The sequence below is a fragment of the Oncorhynchus mykiss genome, chromosome 23, assembly GCF_013265735.2.
Source record: "Oncorhynchus mykiss isolate Arlee chromosome 23, USDA_OmykA_1.1, whole genome shotgun sequence".
NCBI lineage: Eukaryota > Metazoa > Chordata > Actinopteri > Salmoniformes > Salmonidae > Oncorhynchus > Oncorhynchus mykiss.
Window position 1 is genome coordinate 41179415 of NC_048587.1, and position 21394 is coordinate 41200808.

General features: G+C 41.0%; 2 protein-coding genes across 6 annotated transcripts in view; one reads left to right on the top strand and one right to left on the bottom strand.

Annotated features, from left to right (window-relative positions):
* The window catches only part of abca5 (ATP-binding cassette, sub-family A (ABC1), member 5), a 118649-nt gene extending 117696 nt beyond the window's left edge, over window positions 1–953 (bottom strand). Inside the window, exon 1 of the mRNA XM_021581043.2 lies at window positions 602–953. Within this exon, the coding sequence (XP_021436718.2) occupies window positions 602–614 (13 nt within the window). The 5' untranslated portion in view covers window positions 615–953. The remainder of the gene's footprint in view (window positions 1–601) is intronic.
* A 16694-nt stretch (window positions 954–17647) lies between these two features.
* c1qtnf1 (C1q and TNF related 1) overlaps window positions 17648–21394 on the top strand; it is a 39619-nt gene continuing 35872 nt past the window's right edge. For 2 of the 5 annotated variants that reach the window (XM_036960460.1, XM_021581046.2), the window contains exons 1-2: window positions 17648–17905; window positions 18166–18293. The gene's annotated coding sequence lies outside the window, so the exon portion shown is untranslated. The remainder of the gene's footprint in view (window positions 17906–18165; window positions 18294–21394) is intronic. The other 3 variants (XM_021581045.2, XM_021581044.2, XM_021581047.2) reach the window with 2 other exon arrangements.

Sequence of the window (21394 nt, forward strand, 5' to 3'; positions counted from 1 at the left end):
ATAGGGTCTTACAGGAGGCATATAGGTCTAAAAATGAACACTTTAATAATGATTTTCTCAAAAATGGTTTGTGATACAAATGTAAAAAGCATGAACAATGAAGTTTTTGAGAATTGCCAGAACAATGACATACCAAAAATATTTTCCGCTCCCGCTGGTGTGGAATCGGCATATTATTCTACAACGTTCGTATAACACAGAGTTCAATGATTTATACAACATGCAACATGAGGAAAAACGCCAACCGAGCTGTGGCCATGGATCAATAAATAACCCTGTTGTACACGTTAGCTAGCTAGCTACAGTTGCTAGCTACCTAGCTAACTAACGTTACCGACTAACTACAGTTTATGTTAGATAGCGAAGATAAGTTAGCAATACCAGACAAGTGGAATGTTAGATATAAGACGAAATATTATGTAGTGGATAGACACAAATATCGCAATTTAAAATAAATTCAGGTCGGTTTTTATGTAGCTAACGTTTAACGCGTATCGTAGTGAGCTAACTGAGCGCACAAGGAGTGATGCTAGAAAGGAAAGAATGCTAACACAAAAATAGCTCTGCAATTAAATAAAATATAAACGTTTTAGCTACTCACGTATGAAATACATTAAGACATGTCTTTTTGTCTAATTTGTTCCTTTGTGGCCCTTGTGCTCTAGGTTTAGGTCCGTTTTATGTAAACAAACCAAAATCGCCGTTCCTGGTCGTTACTAGTTACAACAGTCACAAAGTCATACACCCCGCCTATTTCTACAATCTATCTTCTTAAAATGATATTTTAAACCTAACACTAACCTTAAGCCTAACCATAACCACACTGCTAACCTTATGCATAACCCTAAATTAAGACCAAAAAGCAAATTTTTGTTTTCATGATTTTTTACGATATTGTCAAAATTGACTTTATGGCTATGGTAACTACTAGAAATGGTGTTTTCTGTCGTACTTCGTCTCTGCCATCGAATGCGGGACCACAGAGTGTGACGTTGACCAATCAAGAGTCATTGAAGCTGTATTGTGCTCTGGGCGGCTGGTAAATTCATAGCGCAGTCAGCTTGTCCGTTCGTAAATGTATTGCATAGACTGAGATAAAAACTCGGTGCCAACCAAGACCGACAGTGGGGATAGGGTAGCAATTTCAGCAACACTATGGCTCTATAGTTACTCATCAAGAAGTTTCTTTATGTAGACAAAAATACTGAACGCACATTGGGTAAACCTACAATAAAAATATTGCATGTTGAGTCCGTGCACAATAATATGGTCCAGTAGGGAATTTAATGTAGCTTTATGTGGTTTTGGTGGAATTTCAGTAAATGATCAAATACCGTTTCCATATACACGGGCGAAGGGAATGCTGGGTAATATTGTACCCACTACTTTCTGATTGTTTCGCTGAGAGAATATGCTTCATTCCGCTGTTAAACTACAGCAATGATGTCTGGAATGACACGTTTGAAATTACAAGTCAAAAAGCTGCTAACCAAATATAACATTTTCTTTCACTTAACCGGATAGTCTAAATTTCGGCAAAACAGCATTTACGCATGCGCAGACAACAGTTCCAGTTCAGGGTCGTCGTTAGTTACCACAAACAGAACGTTATAAACCCCGCCGATTTCTACAATTTCTCTTCTTAAAATGTAATTTTAAACCTAACAATAACCTTAAACACACTACTAAGCATAACCCTAACCTTAAATTAATACCAAAACCACATTTTTATTTTCATGAACAGAAGAAATTAGAAGAAAAACGAAGAAATGGAGTTGCTTATTCAAGAAAGATCAAGTGTAATATATTAACAAAATAAAGCAAATTGGATGGAATATTGGGAAAAATGCACCAAATTATTTTTTAATCTTCAACATAGAAATCCTACCAAAAATAATATACAGAAACTTGTTAAAAATGACGGTGTCATCCATGATTCACCAAACAATATTTTGAGAGGAAGCAAAGTACTTTAAGCATATGTTTCATTTCAGTCTAGTCCATCTCTACTAACTGAAGTTAATTGTGAGGATTTTTTTTCTATTAGTAGTGTAAAATTAACAGAGGTAAAGAAAGAGTCGTGTGAAGGCCTGAATACAGAGGGTGAATTTCTAGATGTACAGTGCCTTGCGAAAGTATTTGAACTTTGCGACCTTTTGCCACATTTCAGGCTTCAAACATAAAGATATAAAACTGTATTTTTTTGTGAAGAATCAACAACAAGTGGGACACAATCATGAAGTGGAACGACATTTATTGGATATTTCAAACTTTTTTAACAAATCAAAAACTGAAAAATTGGGCGTGCAAAATTATTCAGCCCCTTTACTTTCAGTGCAGCAAACTCTCTCCAGAAGTTCAGTGAGGATCTCTGAATGATCCAATGTTGACCTAAATGACTAATGATGATAAATACAATCCACCTGTGTGTAATCAAGTCTCCGTATAAATGCACCTGCACTGTGATAGTCTCAGAGGTCCGTTAAAAGCGCAGAGAGCATCATGAAGAACAAGGAACACACCAGGCAGGTCCGAGATACTGTTGTGAAGAAGTTTAAAGCCGGATTTGGATACAAAAACATTTCCCAAGCTTTAAACATCCCAAGGAGCACTGTGCAAGCGATAATATTGAAATGGAAGGAGTATCAGACCACTGTAAATCTACCAAGACCTGGCCGTCCCTCTAAACTTTCAGCTCATACAAGGAGAAGACTGATCAGAGATGCAGCCAAGAGGCCCATGATCACTCTGGATGAACTGCAGAGATCTACAGCTGAGGTGGGAGACTCTGTCCATAGGACAACAATCAGTTGTATATTGCACAAATCTGGCCTTTATGGAAGAGTGGCAAGAAGAAAGCCATTTCTTAAAGATATCCGTAAAAAGTGTTGTTTAAAGTTTGCCACAAGCCACCTGGGAGACACACCAAACATGTGGAAGAAGGTGCTCTGGTCAGATGAAACCAAAATGGAATTTTTTGGCAACAATGCAAAACGTTATGTTTGGCGTAAAAGCAACACAGCTCATCACCCTGAACACACCATCCCCACTGTCAAACATGGTGGTGGCAGCATCATGGTTTGGGCCTGCTTTTCTTCAGCAGGGACAGGGAAGATGGTTAAAATTGATGGGAAGATGGATGGAGCCAAATACAGGACCATTCTGGAAGAAAACCTGATGGAGTCTGCAAAAGAACTGAGACTGGGACGGAGATTTGTCTTCCAACAAGACAATGATCCAAAACATAAAGCAAAATCTACAATGGAATGGTTCAAAAATAAACATATCCAGGTGTTAGAATGGCCAAGTCAAAGTCCAGACCTGAATCCAATCGAGAATCTGTGGAAAGAACTGAAAACTGCTGTTCACAAATGCTCTCCATCCAACCTCACTGAGCTCGAGCTGTTTTGCAAGGAGGAATGAGAAAAAATTTCAGTCTCTCGATGTGCAAAACTGATAGAGACATACCCCAAGCGACTTACAGCTGTAATCGCAGCAAAAGGTGGCGCTACAAAGTATTAACTTAAGGGGGCTGAATAATTTTGCACGCCCAATTTTTCAGTTTTTGATTCGTTAAAATAGTTTGAAATATCCAATAAATGTCGTTCCACTTCATGATTGTCCCACTTGTTGTTGATTCTTCACAAAAAAATACAGTTTTATATCTTTATGTTTGAAGCCTGAAATGTGGCAAAAGGTTTTTAGATGTACTCAAATGTCCATTATTAACATGTTTTAACCACTCCTATAAAAATGGAGAACCCTTACACTTCAGTGTTGTGATGCCAACATTTTAGCAAAATGTATAGCACTTAGAATTAAAAAGGTGTTGTCAAATATTATTCATCCTAATCAGATTTTTTACATAGGAGATACATTGGAGATAATATAAGACTCTAACTGAAAACAATAGAACCAGGCCTTTGATAAAGAACAACTATAATGTATACATAAATGCATGGACTATTTTAATTTAGGAGAATCTCTTATGCAATGGGTTAAAGTTACAGAATGTATAGTAACCCCAGGTGTAAAATAGTAAATCATGTCTACATCTCAGAAAGTATTCAACTGTAAAAGAGTAGTAAAACAAGTTTGTCCATGGAAATGTTAGCTAGTAAAATCAGATCCAACAATAAATCTGCAATATTGATATCTGCATTGAGAGCATCCTGACCGGTTGTGTCACCACCTGGTATGGCAACTGCTCGGCATCTGACCGTAAGGCGCTACAGAGGGTAGTGTGTACGGCCCAGTACATCACTGGGGCTAAGCTTCCTGCCATCCAAGACCTATATAATAGGCGGTGTCAGAGGAAAGCCCATAAAATTGTCAGAGACTCCGGTCACCCAAGTTATAGACTGTTTCCTCTGCTACCACACGGCAAGTGATACCAGAGTGGCAAGTCTAGGACCAAGAGGCTCCTCAACCGCTTCTACCCCCAAGCCATTAGACTGCTGAACAATTCAGAAAAATTGCACTGCACAATTTACATTGGCACCCCCTCCCTTTTGTACACTGCTGCTACTCGCTGTTTGTTTGTTACCTACGCATAGTCTTCAACTAGCCTGTACCCCTGCACATGGACTCGGTACCGGTGCTCCCTGTATATAGCCTCGTTATTCTTATTGTGTTACTTTTTATTACTTTTTTATTTTAGCCTACTTGGTAAATATTTTCTTCTTCTTGAACTGTACTGTTGGTTAAGGGCTTGTAAGTAAGCATTTCACGGTAAAGTCTACACTTGTTGTATTCAGCGCATGTGGCAATAAAGTTTGATTTGACTAAAGGCTTCAGTCATACAAGTTATACTTGAATCCGAACTGGTTCTGCAACAGATTATTAGGAATGGCTTACCCTCTGTTCAAAAATAGCCCTTTCCATTAATTCAGATTACAACCTCTCACTTTCGGTCATTTAAAAATTAAATAATCTCAGAAATATTCATATTTTTTAAAACAAGCCATAGAAAGCTGGTTGCAATTTCAGTTTAATCCACCAGAAAAATAATAATTGATACAAAAATATGTTAAAATAAATGTTTAAAAATTGTATAGTCTTTGTAAATAATATAATTTGTATTTGTATTTATTATCGATCCCCATTAGCTTCTGCTAAGGCAGCAACTACTTATCACACATAAAACAAAAGATAAAAGAGTATATCATAACATTATTACACCACTACATATCTACAATACAAAATGTATAAAACCACCATACAACAATATTACAATGTGTGTTCTGTTAGACAGGTAACTCTTTATCCACAATATAGTAGGGGCTGTAAAGCCATGACACGTTTTTCCAGCAGCAGACTATGATCGATGTCAAAAGCCACACTAAAGTCTAACAAAATAGCTCCCACAATCTTTTTATCATGAATTTCTCTCAGCCTATCATCAGCTCCTTTGTCTTTCTCACATTGAGGGAGAGGTTGTTGTCCTGGCACCACAACTCCAGGTCTCTGACCTCCCTGTATGCTGTGTCATCATTGTCGTTGATCAGGCCTACCAAGGTTGTGTCATCGGCAAACTTGATGATGGTGTTGGAGTCGTGCCTGGCCATGCAGTCATGAGTGAACAGGGAGTACAGGAGGCGTAGCATCCACGTCATCTGACCACTTCCGTATTGAGCGAGTCACTGGTACTTCCTGCTTTAGTTTGTGCTTGTAAGCAGGAATCAGGAGGATAGACTTATGGTCAGATTTTCCAAATGGAGGGCGAGGGAGAGCTATGTATGCGTCTCTGTGTGTTGAGTAAATGTGGTCCAGATTTTTTCCCCTCTGGTTGCACATGTGACATGCTGGTAGAAATGAGGTAACTCAGATTTCAGTTTGCCTGCATTAAAGTCCCCGGGCCACTAGGAGCTTCTGGATGAGCATTTTCTTGTTTGCTTATGGCCTTATACAGCTTGTTGAGTGCGGTCTTAGTGCCAGCTTCGTTCTTTGGAGGTAAATAGAAGCATATTTTGTTGCAAAGATATATAATCATTAGATCACTTGTTTTGGTATTGCCCATATGTAGTTTGTTCGCAGGTTCGCAGGTTCAGGAATGGCTGAAAAATCCCAACATTCACTTAAAGCTATCTTTGCAAATAGACCTGCTGGGTGACTTGAAAAGCCATGGTCAGTCGAACAATAATATAATAGTACTTTTAGTAAAGGTGTTCGTCTTTAATGTAGAATCTGTGGAAACTATAAGAATAGGTAGGTTCAGAACTTTTGTGAAACATCACAGCACAGTGAAAAATATATGGCAAGTAGAAGTCAAGACTGGATGGTTTTTAGAGATAGATGGGAGGGGTTAAGGGTAGCTGAAGGGTGGGATAAAAAATATATAACATGTGGATTGAAGAGTGTAGAGAAATAGTGAAGTGTAGGAACAGGGCTTTCAGAATGTTGAAAAGGTCCCATAATTACCAGCACCTGATTCATTATAAACAAGCAGTAGTAAGAACAATCATTAGGACAGTTAAGAGAGGATATTGGTGCCGGTTCTGTGGAAACATAGGCAGGACCACTTCTGTGGGAAAGGTACTGTATAGGGGATGATTAAGAGGATGAGTGGGGTCAGAATAGATTGGGATCTCCCTGTGCTGTAAAGTGGGGAGACTGTTGCAGTGAGAGACATGGAGAAGGCAGAGATGTTAGCCCAGGAATTTGTGAAGGTGCTCAGCTCAAATAATCTGACAGAAGCGTGGGAGAGAGAGGGTAAGAGGAGAACATCAGTGGGTCCTGGATCAGTGAGCGAAAGTGGGGATACATTGAATGGCCCTTTTACATTGGCTGAGATGAAGAGAGCATTAGCTAAAGCTGGAGCAACATCTCCTGGGATGGATGGGATGTGTTACATCATGATGGCTCATCTCAGTGACACTGCAATGGGGAAAGTATTGGGCCTTTACAATAAGGTGTGGCAGGAAGGGAAACCGCCTGGAAGTTGGAAGCAGACTGTAGTGGTGCCAATATGGAAACCAGGGAAAGACCCTAATACTCCTTCAAGCTATGGGCCGATAGCGTTGACATCTCATGTATATAAACTTATGGAAAGGATGATAATGTACTTTCTGGAGAGTAGAGGACTAATGTCACCAGATCAACGTGGGTTCAGGAAAGGCAGGGGAACGATTGATCCTGAACTGTGCATTGAGTCAGTCAAACGGAAGGCACAGGCAAATAAGGAGGTGGTGGTAGCCGTTTTCTTTGATGTAGGCTTATGATATGATGTGGAAGGGAGGCCTACTCATCAAGCTGGATAACATGGGGGTTGGAGGAAATCTCAATAAAAATCATGGATGTGTTGAGTAATGCGGCGTCAGTTAGAATAACAAGTGTTTTCTTTTTTTTGTTTGGTGTCTGCGGAGCTTTGTGCCCTTTAAACAGTTAATCTGAATGGAATGTGTAGTGTGTGGGTCTTCAAAGCAGGACACCTATCAAGGGGGTTATCTCTGGGGTGGCGCTGGAACTTAATGCAGATGATATAACTGAGGAACTAGATGGAGTGTTTGAGGCACGTTACTGCTAAATATCTACCTAGCTAAGTATAGCTTTTAGCCTTCACCTACGCTAGACTTTTGTTTACCACTTACTAGTTAGCTAGTCATGGTAACAAATATACTTTTTTAAATCTTTGGAAGTAACATTAGCTATGAAAGTTAGTCTATTAAGGTATTAACTAATCTGTCTCCTAATCCCCTCCCTCCTAGCCTGGTCCCAGGTGATTTGTACTCTTGCCAAATCACTGAATGCGTGTGTGAGCTACTCACCGCTGCCTGTAAGGTTTCTGTTGGAGAGAAGGGCGCTTTCTATCTTCCAATATGTTCTTCTCAGTGGCGGCTGGTGGGAGGAGCTATAGGATGACAGGGTCCATATGTTTGATGTGTTTGATATCGTTCCATTGATTCCATTCCAGCCATTACAATGAGCCAGTCCTGCTATAGCTCCTCCCACCGGCCTCTGGTTCTTGTTGACCTTTCTATCTGTTCTTTCCCAGTAAGCAAAATGACATTGAAAATAAGTATTTTAGACGTCTTTTCCAGACATTGACATCAAATGCATTTACACAAATAAGTACACATTTAGGCAGTGTGGACCAGATACAAATCTGAACGAATCATAGACATTTCTTCTTAGGGGAGGACGGCTCATAATAATGGCTGTAATGGAGCAAATGGAATGGCATCAAACACGTGGAAACCACGTGTTTAATATATTTCATACCATTCCACCTAAAACGCTCCAGCCATTACCATGAGCTGTCCTCCCCAATTAAGGTGCCCCCAAACTCCTGTGACACACACACAGCCGCAGACTGTTAAGTTTGCCTACCTGTTCCATGGCTCTGTTCTGTTGATAGTATGTAAATGAATTGTACATAGGATAAGAGTGGCATCTAGTGGTGATTTGATAGTACTGCGGAATAATATTTTTTTATTCCCAGTGTCATTTCATTCACTCATTCACTTGTGCATTTCACGGCACATGTGGCAAATAACGTTTGATTTGATTTTATGTATTTTTGTCGTCTCACTTGATTGTGTCTTGACTGACATTCCTATAGGCGTGATGTGAGATGATGGCATAACCTTTTATGTATATCATTTATTTAATCTTGATCATGTTTGTTACTGTATGTAAACCCTGCAGTTCACTCCTTCATCAACTGAGTAGGTAGAGTGAATGTCAGAAAAATAAATAACGTGCATGTCAGAACCAAGTTTGGCGAGTGTCAGTTTGTCAGTAGTGCACTTACACACACACACACACACACACACACACACACACACACACACACACACACACACACACACACACACACACACACACACACACACACACACATTAATGAATCCACATGGTTCATAATAATAACCACAATAACCAACTGATACTAACATTGTGTTGGTTGATCTCAGGAGACATAGAGAAAAGCCCTCAGTGTGAAAGAGGTATGGGAACCTGCTAATCCAAACTTAATCTACAGACAATAGACCAATATAGGTGGTGTTTTTTGTGTGTGTCAGAGAGTTAGTAGGGCCTTGGGGATTCAGGGAATGGTTTTGCTACTCAACACCAGTATCAAAGCCATGTCTGTCAACTAGCCTACCACAAAACAGAGTTGGTGACAACAGCAGCTGTCTAGATACGCCTCTCGTAACAAAGTCCTGTTTTAAATTACAAAACAAAATAATGTAGTGCAATTAAGGTATGAAATGATTATATTTGAAAATACAATTTCTTTTGGGGCTTAGTTGTGGTTTATTTGTTATGTTCTGGCCCGCCGACCATCTGCTCCAACAAAAATCATTCCACGGCTGAATCTAGTTGCCTACCCGTGCTTTAGTCTCTGGGTGTGTCCCAAATGGCACCCTATTGCATATATAGTGCACTACTTTTGACCAGAGCACTATGGGGCAGCAATCTGTCGATCATTCATCTCTTCAATCTTTAGAATGGAGTGAGTTGATTGACAGAAATCACTGAGCCTTTACAGCTCCCTCCATTAAGGGATTCAGTCATTCATCACGTTAAGGAGCTAGTTACAGGTGTGTGTGTGTGTGTGTGTGTGTGTCTGTCTAGGTCTAGGTCTAAGGTAAGTGAGTGAAGTTGGGATTCTCATCCAACAGCAGACTGCACATGATATTGTTGGGAGTGTGACGACTCCAACTTTATTTGCACGTAAGCAGAAAGGCATGGTTTTAGTTTGATATGTAAGCATAATTTAACACCCCTATACCTACAGTTGTATTACAGTTTTTTTCGATTGCTAAACGACAGTGGACACAACTGGAGTCACATGTGCAAAACTCTAACTACAGTCTGCACAGCAGCAGTTCATGTGGACCAAACCCTAGTTCGTTTTTCATTGCTTGAACACAGTTTTCAAAACTCTACACACTTATCCCATGACTTTAACCACAACCTGCACAACACTGTGGATTTACAGCACTTTGTTCAAATGCTAACACACTGCTGTCAAAACTGTGAACCACACATTCAAAACGGAATAGATTTCAGCCTTGTGCCTTTCAAACACTGCTGATTGCAATTTCAGCTGAAAGGCTAAGCAGGTGTCTTGTTTTAGACTTGTTAGTGAACACACACACATATTACAGTATATATAGGTAGAGCTCAGAAAGACTCATTTTGGAAATGGAACAGGGAAGATGGGTTCGTGGAGGGAGAAGGGTGGCAGGGAGAGGGCGGATGCGTGGAGGAAGACAAAGAAGACAAAGAGCTGTTATTTCAGATGAAATAAGGGCTACACTTATAGACCATGTCGTGAACCATGGTCTCTCATTGAGAGAGGCAGGGTTGAGGGTGCAACCCAATCTGCAAAGATCCACAGTGGCATCTGTAATGCGAATTTTCCATCATGCAAACAGGTGAGAGTTGCATCCTTACAGTAAATGAAAACATTACAGGAATCTATTTTGTAGTGCAATTATAGAATATTTACACAGATATATATTACAGTAAGTTTGACTGTAAAATATATTTTTACAACAGGACCCAAAGGCTGCCCCCAACAGGGGGAAGAGGAAAAATATTTTCAGATGCGCAGGAAAATGCTATTGTTGACATGGTTGTTGTCAACAATGCAATAAAACTGTGGGAGATTCAAGATAGAGTGCTGGCTGATAATGATATATTTGAAAATGTTAATTCTGTCAGCACAACAACTATTGCTCGAGTCCTAAAGAAACACCAAGTTACAATGAAACAGGTATACACTGTACCGTTCGAGAGAAACAGTGAACGGGTAAAAGAGCAAAGATACCAATATGTCCAGGTAAGACGTCTGAGGTTACGTACACAGCTATACAAAATATTTACAGTAAAAAAAACACTAGCATTTCTACAGTAAAACTGTGCACTTACTGTTTTTCAGAGAGTAATGGAGGTGGAAGCACTGGAAAGACCACATTCATTTGAATTTATCGATGAAGCTGGATTTAACCTTGCCAAAACACGGCGCAGAGAAAGGAATGTTATAGGTCAAAGGGCCACTGTGGAGGTTCCAGGCCAAAGGGGGGGAAATATCACCATGTGTGCTGCAATGGCCAATGATGGTTTGCTTCTCAACACACCACCTATTGGCCCATACAGCACAGAAAGGCTTATAGCTTTCCTAGAACAGCTCTATGCTCAGCTAGTGCCAGCAGAACAGGGGGAGCCAGTAAGAAACCCCCAAGTTTTTGTCATAGTTTGCGATAACGTTGCTTTTCACCACTCTGCAGCTGTCACAGATTGGTTTGCATCACATCACAGATTTATGGTTTTGTACCTGCCTGCATATTCACCCTTCCTCAACACAATAGAGGAGTTTTTCTCTGCCTGGAGGTGGAAAGTGTTTGGTCACCACCCACATGACCAAATGTCTCTTTTGGAAGCCATGCGTGCCGTGCCAGATGTGAGGACACGAGTCCAGAGGACTGCCAGGGATGGATAAGGCACTTCAGAAGGTTCTTCCCCAGGTGCATGGCAAGAGAAAACATTAGATGTGATGTTGAAGAAAACCTGTGGCCTGATGCTAGAGAGAGGCAGGATTAGCCCCTCAATTATTTGTTCGAATTACAGTATGTACTTTTAGTTTCTACCTTTTTTTTTCTCATTACTGTAATTCCGTAAATTACTACAGACTATTGAAGCAAACTGCTAATTTTCTTTTACCTTGAAAGAATTGTTATGTTCTAAAAATTGTAATAAATCATGTGAAAGAATGTCACTCTTTTCTTTGAAGAAAATATTACTTTGTATGAAGTCACTGAAATTGTTCAAACTGTAAAGATGAAAAGTTTGTATTTTCTGTATTGGTGTTTGATGCTAGTGTTTTTACTCTCAGTGTGTTCTGAGTGACAGTGTGTGTTCTCAGTGAGGGTTGTGTATAGTGTTTGGCTGCACTGAGCGTGTTTTGAGCCATGTGTTAAGAGTTGTGTTGCTTGGAATGAGTTTTGCAGGTGATGTGAACTGTTTAGCTCAGGTGACTGTTGGTAGTGCAGACTGTAGTTAGAGTTTTGCACATGTGACTCCAGTTGTGCCCACTGTCGTTTAGCAATCGAAAAAAACTGTAATATACATGTAGCAGTATGAGTGGTATTGTTCACTGACAACGTCTTGACTATTTTGGCTTCTTTCCAAGTTGAAAATTTAAATATCAGTCCTGTTGAAATCCTTCTCACATCACACTATTATTATCATCAGTGTTCAATCAAACCTTTTGTGGCATCACACTGTAAAACATTTCCTGTCAAATTTCTTGTAATTTACTGGCAGCAATTGGCCAGAAAGTTACTTTAATTTATTTTAGAGCACAGCTACTGTAATCCATTTGACAGTAATCCATTGTACAGTACCGAATGCTGAGCAATTTGTGCTTTTTGAAATCAGTTCGGTTTCAGTAGGATTCTAAAAAAAATATCATGGTTTTCGATTTCAATTTTACATTTTTTTTTTACATGAAATGCACTATCCAATTTGCATACCGCTCAAACAGATGATGCAATCTCTATTGCACTGCCCTTTCCCACCTGGACAAAAGTAACACCTACATAAGAACGCTATTCATTGACTACAGCTCAGCGTTCATCACCATTGTGCCCTCAAAGCTCATCACTAAGTTAAGGACCCTGTGTTAAGGACCCTTCCTAAGTTAAGGACCCTTCCTGATGGGCCGCCCCCAGGTGGTGAGGGTAGGTAGCAACACATCTGCCATGCTGATCCTCAATACTGGAGCCCCTCAGGGGTGTGTGCTCAGTCCCCTCCTGTACTCCCTGTTCACCCATGACTGCATGGCGAGGCACGTCTCCAACACCATCATAAAGTTTGCAGATGACACAACAGTGGTAGGCAATATCACCGACAATGACGAGACAGCCTATAGGGAGGAGGTCAGAGACATGGCCGGGTGGTGCCAGAATAACAACCTATCCCTCAACATAACCAAGACAAAGGAGACGATTGTGGACTACAGGAAAAGGAGGACCGAGCACGTCCCCATTCTCATCGTCGGCGCTGTAGTGGAGCAGGTTGAGACTTTCAAGTTCCTTGGCGTCCACATCACCAACAAACTAACATGGTCCAAACACACCAAGACAGTTGTGAAGAGGGCACGAAAAAACCTATTCCCCCTCAGAAGACTGAAAAGATTTGGCATGGGTCCTCAGATCCTCAAAAGGTTCTTCAGCTGCAACATCGAGAGCATCCTGACAGGTTGCATCACTGCCTGGTACGGCAACTGCTACAGAGGGTAGTGCGTATGGCCCAGTACATCACTGGGGCTAAACTGCCTGCCGTCCAGGAACTCTATACCAGGTGGTGTCAGAGGAAGGCCCTAAAAATTGTCAAAGACCCCAGCCATCCCAGTCATAGACTGTTCTCTCTGCTACCGCATGGCAAGCGGTAGCGGAGCGCCAAGTCTAGGACAAAAAGGCTTACAACAGCTTTTACCCCCAAGCCATAAGACCCCTGAACAGGTAATCAAATGGCTACCCTGACTATTTGCATTGTGTCCCAGCACCCCGCCAACCACTATTTTACGCTGCTGCTACTCTCTGTTTATCATCTATACATAGTCACTTTAACTATACATTCACGTACATATTACCTCAATTAGCCAGACTAACCGGTGCCTCCGCACAATGGCTACCCGGACTATTTGCATTGTGTCCCGCCACCCCGTACCCGCCAACCCACTATTTTACGCTGCTGCTACTCTCTGTTTATCATCGATGCATAGTCACTTTAACTGTACCTGAGAGTGTGCTGATCCTGGTGCTAGATGGGGTACGCAACTGGAGGTTGAATGTTTGAAGTGGTACAGGACTAAAAAAAGTTTGGGAACCATTGCTGTAATCTAATTTACAGTATATTACTGGAATTACCGACCCAGTGACATATTACCCAGTCTTCTTTGCAAGTTTTCATTTTTCGATTTACATTTTGGCCATTTAGTGGACACTCTTGTACTTATCAACTTACAGTCAGTGCATTCAACCAAGGTTGATAAAGAAAACACATTTCACAGTCATATCAACTGTTACTGAACATTTTGTGGTTAAGGATACGTTGGTCTTCAGTGTAATTGTAATTACAGCAAGATATCTTACGATGTATCTCTGACTAGATCCAATCCAATCATATACTGAGATATTAATGGTAATTTGAAGCCAGAGCAATAACACACAGAACATTAAAAGTGACTTTAAAGTTCTAACAAAATTATTTCTACAGTATTTTACTGTAATTACAAGGCATTACAGCAAGCAGGTTGGCTGCAGTCATTTGCACATTACAGCATATTAATTAATACTCAGTGTTGTGTATCACTTGCACTTCTACAGGCCAAAACAAAAGCTTCCTAACTGGCTGTAATCACAGAGCAAAACAGATAAAATGGACATGGGTAACAGTAAAACATTTAAGACCCACTACCACTCTGACCTGTTCCCTATATACATTTAATTGTTAGGAAACTTCTACCACATATCACTTCAATTGGTACAGGACTCTCACTAACAGCTGTAACAAATATAGCCTCTTACAAGACAGGCCTCAAAGTATGTTAATGAGTGAGAAACAACAATACCATGCACCCACTAGAGTTCAAAATCATCTTTTGTTCTCCAAAAATGTGGTAAGACACTATATTCTGAATTACATTAAATTACATGTAGCAATTGGCTAGTAAGTTACTGTAGAGTTTCAGGACAAATTCTATAAAATTAATCAAATACAATGTGTTAGTGTATTGTGTGGGGGTACAGGATTCTCACTCATGGGTGCAACAAATATAGCCTCTTACAAGGCTCGCCTTAAAATATTCTAATGAGCCAGAGACTCCCTGCCTACAACGTTTTCCCACAATGCACCATTATTAATACTGTAAAACATATTTATGGTATTTTACTGTGCATTCTTTTTCTTTTCTTTTTTTTTTTTACCCTTTTTCTCCCCAATTGGTAGTTACAGTCTTGTCCCATCGCTGCAACTCCCGTACGGACTTGGGAGAGGTGAAGGTTGAGAGCCGTGCATCTTTTGAAACACAACCCAACCAAGCCGCACTGCTTCTTGATACAATGCCCACTTAACCCGGAAACCAGCCACACCAATGTGTCGGAAGAAACACTGTACACCTGGCGACCGTGTCAGCGGGCATGCACCCGGTCTGCCACAGGCGTCACTATAGCGCAATGGGGAAAGGACATCCCTGCCGGCCATACCCTCCCCTAACCCGGACGACGCTGGGTCAATTATGCGCCGCCCCATGAGTCTCTCGGTTGCGGCTGGCTGTGACAGAGCCTGGACTTGAACCAGGATCTCTATTGGTCGTCTGAGGTTCCCAAAGATTGGAAAGCAGCTGCGGTCATCCCCCTCTTCAAAGGGGGGGACACTCTTGACCCAAACTGCTACAGACCTAAATCTATCCTACCCTGCCTTTCTAAGGTCTTCGAAAGCCAAGTCAACAAACAGATTACCGACCATTTTGAATCCCACCATACCTTCTCCGCGATGCAATCTGGTTTCAGAGCTGGTCATGGGTGCACCTCAGCCACACTCAAGGTCCTAAACGATATCTTAACCGCCATCGATAAGAAACAATACTGTGCAGCCGTATTCATTGACCTGGCCAAGGATTTAGACTCTGTCAATCACCACATCCTCATCGGCAGACTCGATAGCCTTGGTTTGTTAAATGATTGCCTCGCCTGGTTCACCAACTACTTCTCTGATAAGAGTTCAGTGTGTCAAATCGGAGGGCCTGTTGTCCAGGCCTCTGGCAGTCTCTATGGGGGTGCCACAGGGTTCAATTCTTGGACCGACTCTCTTCTCTGTATACATCAATGATGTTGCTCTTGCTGCTGGTGAGTCTCTGATCCACCTCTACGCAGACAACACCATTCTATATACTTCTGGCCCGTCTTTGGACACTGTGTTAACTAACCTCCAGACGAGCTTCAATGCCATACTACTCTCCTTCCGTGGCCTCCAACTGCTCTTAAATACAAGTCAAACTAAACCAATCGCTGCCTGCACCTGCCCACCTGTCCAACATCACTACTCTGGACAGTTCTGACTTAGAATATGTGGACAACTACAAATACCTAGGTGTCTGGTTAGACTGTAAACTCTCCTTCCAGACTCACATCAAACATCTCCAATCCAAAGTTAAATCTAGAATCGGCTTCCTATTTCGCAACAAAGCATCCTTCACTCATGCTGCCAAACATACCCGTGTAAAACTGACCATCCTACCGATCCTCGACTTCGGCGATGTCATTTACAAAATAGCCTCCAATACCATACTCAATAAATTGGATGCAGTCTATCACAGTGCCATTCGTTTTGTCACCAAAGCCCCATATACTACTCACCACTGCAACCTGTACACTCTCGTTGGCTGGCCCTCGCGTCATGCTCGTCGCCAAACCCACTGGCTCCAGGTCATCTACAAGACCCTTCTAGGTAAAGTCCCCCCTTATCTCAGCTCGCTGGTCACCATAGCAGCACCCACCTGTAGCACGCGCTCCAGCAGGTATATCTCTCTGGTCACCCCCAAAACCAATTCTTCCTTTGGCTGCCTCTCTTTCCAGTTCTCTGCTGCCAATGACTGGAACGAACTACAAAAATCTCTGAAACTGGAAACACTTATCTCCCTCACTAGCTTTAAGCACCAGCTGTCAGAGCAGCTCACACATTACTGCACCTGTACATAGCCCATCTCTAATTTAGCCCAAACAACTACCTCTCCCCCTACTGTATTTATTTATTTTGCTCCTTTGCACCCCATTATTTCTATCTCTACCTTGCACATTCGTCCACTGCAAATCTACCATTCCAGTGTTTTACTTGCTATATTGTATTTACTTTGCCACCATGGCTTTTTTTTGTGTTGCCTTTACCTCCCTTATCTCACCTCAGTTGCTCACATTGTATATAGTCTTATTTTTCTACTGTATTATTGACTGTATGTTTGTTTTACTCCATGTGTAACTCTGTGTTGTTGTATGTGTCGAACTGCTTTGCTTTATCTTGGCCAGGTCGCAATTGTAAATGAGAACTTGTTCTCAACTTGCCTACCTGGTTACATAAAGGTAAAATAATTGGTACAGCTAATGTAGCACTGTGATGTTGTGCATTTACTGTGCATTCTACATTGTATAACTCTTGAAATTACAGGAAGCTCTTACAGTGTGCTGTAAAACAAATGTACAGCATTTTACTGTGCATTCTATGGTAATCTACTGTATTCAGTTTATACAGTACCATACTGTTGATTAATACAGTAAATTACTGATAAAATTACAATAACGGCTAACACCGTCGGTTAAAGTTGGATTACCTAAACATGCACTTTACAACATGCACTAAACGCTGGGAGAACAATTTGTTAAATTTGTCCAGACAAAATGTTAAATCTTTTTTCAGCTACTTTACCCCCCCTTTCTCTCTCTCTTTCTCTCTGGGTCCCTTCATTGCTCTCTCTCCCCGCTCTCCCCTCTAGTCCCCTCAAGTTGCTCTCTCTCTCCTTGTATCTGCCCTTTCTCTCTCGTGTTGTTGTTATTTTTCTTTCATCCCTATAGGTCACAATCTGTGCTCCTCCCTTTATTTCTCCAACCCTCCCTCTCTTCCTCCCTCCCTCTCTCCACTCCACTTGTTTTGAAGACCTAGTCTCTCTGCAGACAGCAGGCAGGCAGCAGTGTTCAGTGTTAGGGGGAGAGTTGGAGGAGGATGACACTCACACACTGACTGACTGCAGGGATCTGAGGAAGACTAACCTGGAGAAAACCAGGACAAACTAAGGCTGACGGTGTGATAAACGTGGGCTAAACCAGGCTAAAACCAAGTCAAAGAAGCAAGCAGGATCCTTTCCATATAGCCTTGTGGATCCAAAATCATAGAAGCAGTAAGTGTTGTCATGTTATCTAGAATGCAAATTTTGTTGAATTAAATCTAAATGTCAGAAATAACGTGTAGATAGATATATATTAAACTTGAATTAACACATTCTGCTCAGATCCAGTTTCTATAGTCTTTGCCACTGGACACTATTCCGTATGAAATGTGTTAACAAAGCCTGTCCAAACAGACTTCTGTGCAGCTTCTGTGGAGTTGTGACAAACCGTTCCCAGATGTCGTACTAAAATGCCCTCTACCCCATGTCAGAATACAGGAATACATCTCTCTGAGGCTTTACAGCGGCTGCAGGGTCAGTGGTAAGAGTTAACCACTCTAACACTCAGCAAAGTGTTGAATTTTTTGTTTGGAAAGCAAAAACTGTCACCATGAACTGAGTAAGTACTGTAGTGGTGTCATCTGGCCTATATTCAATTCTGGGACTGAATGCATTTGAGATAAATCATGAATGATATCAGCACCTCACTGAACTGTGCTAGCTGACAGCAAGGGGCTGACACGTTTTAAACTTTTATTTTCTGTTGTCGTTGGATACTTGTTGATCATTTCTGTGTTTGTTTTGTTCTGAGATGACGGCATGGTTTTTGCCTCACCCTGTCTCCCGTGACAGTGTAGTCAGATACGTAAATACTTGAATTGGCCCCAAATAACATCCTATTTATATTGTAGTGCAGGCCCTGGTCAAAAGAAGTGCAGTATAGGGAATAGGGTGCCATTTGGGACTCAATCCTTGTCTCTCTGTTTGACAGTAACAATGGTGATAGTATAAAGACAGGGATATAATCAGAGAGCAGAAGTAGAGCTGGTTGGAGAGGGATAGGCATCTGGGTGTCCCGAAGAGGCAAAGTGAAATGAATGTGGGACAGGAATTCTTTGGGCATACCATCACAAAGCCTGTAGGCTGCAGCTGAATTTACTGCTTCTGCACTGGTCATGTCCTGCCTTGAGAGAGAGGGAGTGTCAGAGAATACAGGAAGCTATGTCTAAACATCATACCTTACATAACAAAACACAATAATGTTCTTCTACAGTAGTTCCCTAACCAAAAATATTGCTGCCGTCAAAAGGCACTGCACTTGTTCAAACCTTGTCTGCATTACTCTACACCGTTTTTCTAATTTTACCAGTAACCTACTGTATTAGTCAACAGTACGATACTGTATAAACTGAATGCAATAAATTACTGTAGAATGCACAGTAAAATACTGCACATTTGTTTTACAGCACACTGTACAACCTTTCTGTAATTTCAACGGCAGTACACAGTAGAATGCACTGTAAAATACAGTAAATGTGTTTTACAGTATTCATTATGGTACATTGTGGGGAAATGTTGTGGGCGGGGAAAGTCTCTGGCTCATTAACATATTTTAAGGCAAGCCTTGTAAGAGGCTATATTTGTTGCACCCATGAGTAAGAATGCTGTACCCACACAGAATATGGTAATATAGTGCACTTTAGTCATCTTATGGACTTTGTTCTGATACTCTATCATCTATTGGCTAATTGCTGCTAGTAATTTACTGAAATTTAGAATACAGTATCATACCATGAGAGCCCAATTTTTTTTCAACACTAGTGGGTGCATGGTATTACATTTATGTAATTTAGCATATGCTCTTATCTAGAGTGACTTACAGTTAGTGCATTCATCGTAAGATAGCTAGGTGGGACAAGCACGTCACGGCATAGTAACTACACGTTCCTCAATACAGTAACTATCAGCAAAGTCAGAGCTAGCAAGGGGGGGGGGGGGGGTGTCAAGTGCTGGTTCAGGATTATTATTTTATAAAAAAAAATACAAATGGGGGGGGTGTCAAGGTGAGGTGGAGGATTATTTAAGATACTCTTTGAAGAGGTAGGATTTCATGTGCTTTGGGAAGATATTGACTCATTAACAACACATTTTAAGGCTTGCCTTGTAAGTGGCTGTCTTTGTTGCATCCGTTACTACGTGGTCTGTACCAATTTAAGTGATATGTGGCAGTAGTTCCCTAAATATATTGTGTACAAGAAATAGGTCTCTAGTGATGGGGAAACAAAACTTCCTGAACCATTGAGGCTTTCCAGCCAATTGTGTCAAAAATAAGTTAAGTACTTGAGACATTGATCAACACAGTGTACATTAGTGGCACCTGCTGGTCATAAGAATTTAGAATAGTCAAATTATTAGAGATAATGTCACACATGTTGTAGCGCATGGGCAGTGTAGCCTTTTTGTCTTCCACGGAAACCAATGCCAAACCAATCAGGTGGTTGTTCGACGAAACAAAGCTTTGAACGTCATTGATCACGTGCTTCTGATAAAGCGAGACAGGCATCAGCACACTGCTACGAAATAAATTAAGCGATTCCGACGCATGCCTCAGAGCGGCGGTATCAAATGTAACATCACTATAGTGGTAGTGGGTGTTAAACCTTTTAATGCTTCACAATTTACCCATGTCCTTTTAATCTGTTTTGCACTGTAATCACAACCAGTTTGGAAGCATTTGATTAGGCCTCTAGTATTCAACAATATTATGTAATATGCAAATGCCTACAGCCAACCTGCTTCCTCTAATCCCTTGTAATTACAGTAAAATACTGTAAAAATAATTTTCTTACAGTTTAACAGTCCCTTTCACTGTATTGCACTGTGTTTCATTGCTCTGACATCGAGTTCCCATGAATAGCTCAGTATTGTATTGGCACTATCAGGATATATCGTAAGCTATCTTGTTGAAATTACAATTATTTTGAAGACCAATGTATTGTTAACTACAACAACATCTTCAGTACCAGTTACAGAAGCTTTTTACTTGCTATGACTGATATGTGTTTTCTTTATCAACCTTGGTTGAATGCACTGACTGTAAGTTGATAAGTACAAGAGTGTCCGCTAAATGGCCAAACATTTAATGTAAATGATAAGTCAATCAAAGACCACAGACTTTCTGAAAGAGGTGTTTTGAGGGGTCTTGGAGTTTATACGGAATTGGATAGGGAGAAAGTGAAGATGTGTGGGGGTTCAGGGTCAAACGTTGTGATTTAGAGGCTGCTGGCAGAGGCCAGTAAAATGTATTACCTTTTAATGAAGCAAACCAATCATTAAAAAAAGTAGGATACCTTCGCACATTCATCCAAAAACAATTCCAGCATCTGAACAGTGCACCGTGCACCGCAACTCTCGTTCAATTCAGAAGTATTTTACAGCAATGCATGTCTGTATACTCTACCAGTGAGTACAAGTCTGTATACTCTACCAGTGAGTACAGGTCTGTATACTCTACCAGTGAGTACAAGTCTGTATACTCTACCAGTGAGTACAGGCCTGTATACTCTACCAGTGAGTACAGGCCTGTGTACTCTACCTGTACTCACCTTGTAGAGTATACAGGCCTGTACTCACTGGTAGAGTATACAGGCCTGTACTCACTGGTAGAGTATACAGGCCTGTACTCACTGGTAGAGTATACAGGCCTGTACTCACTGGTAG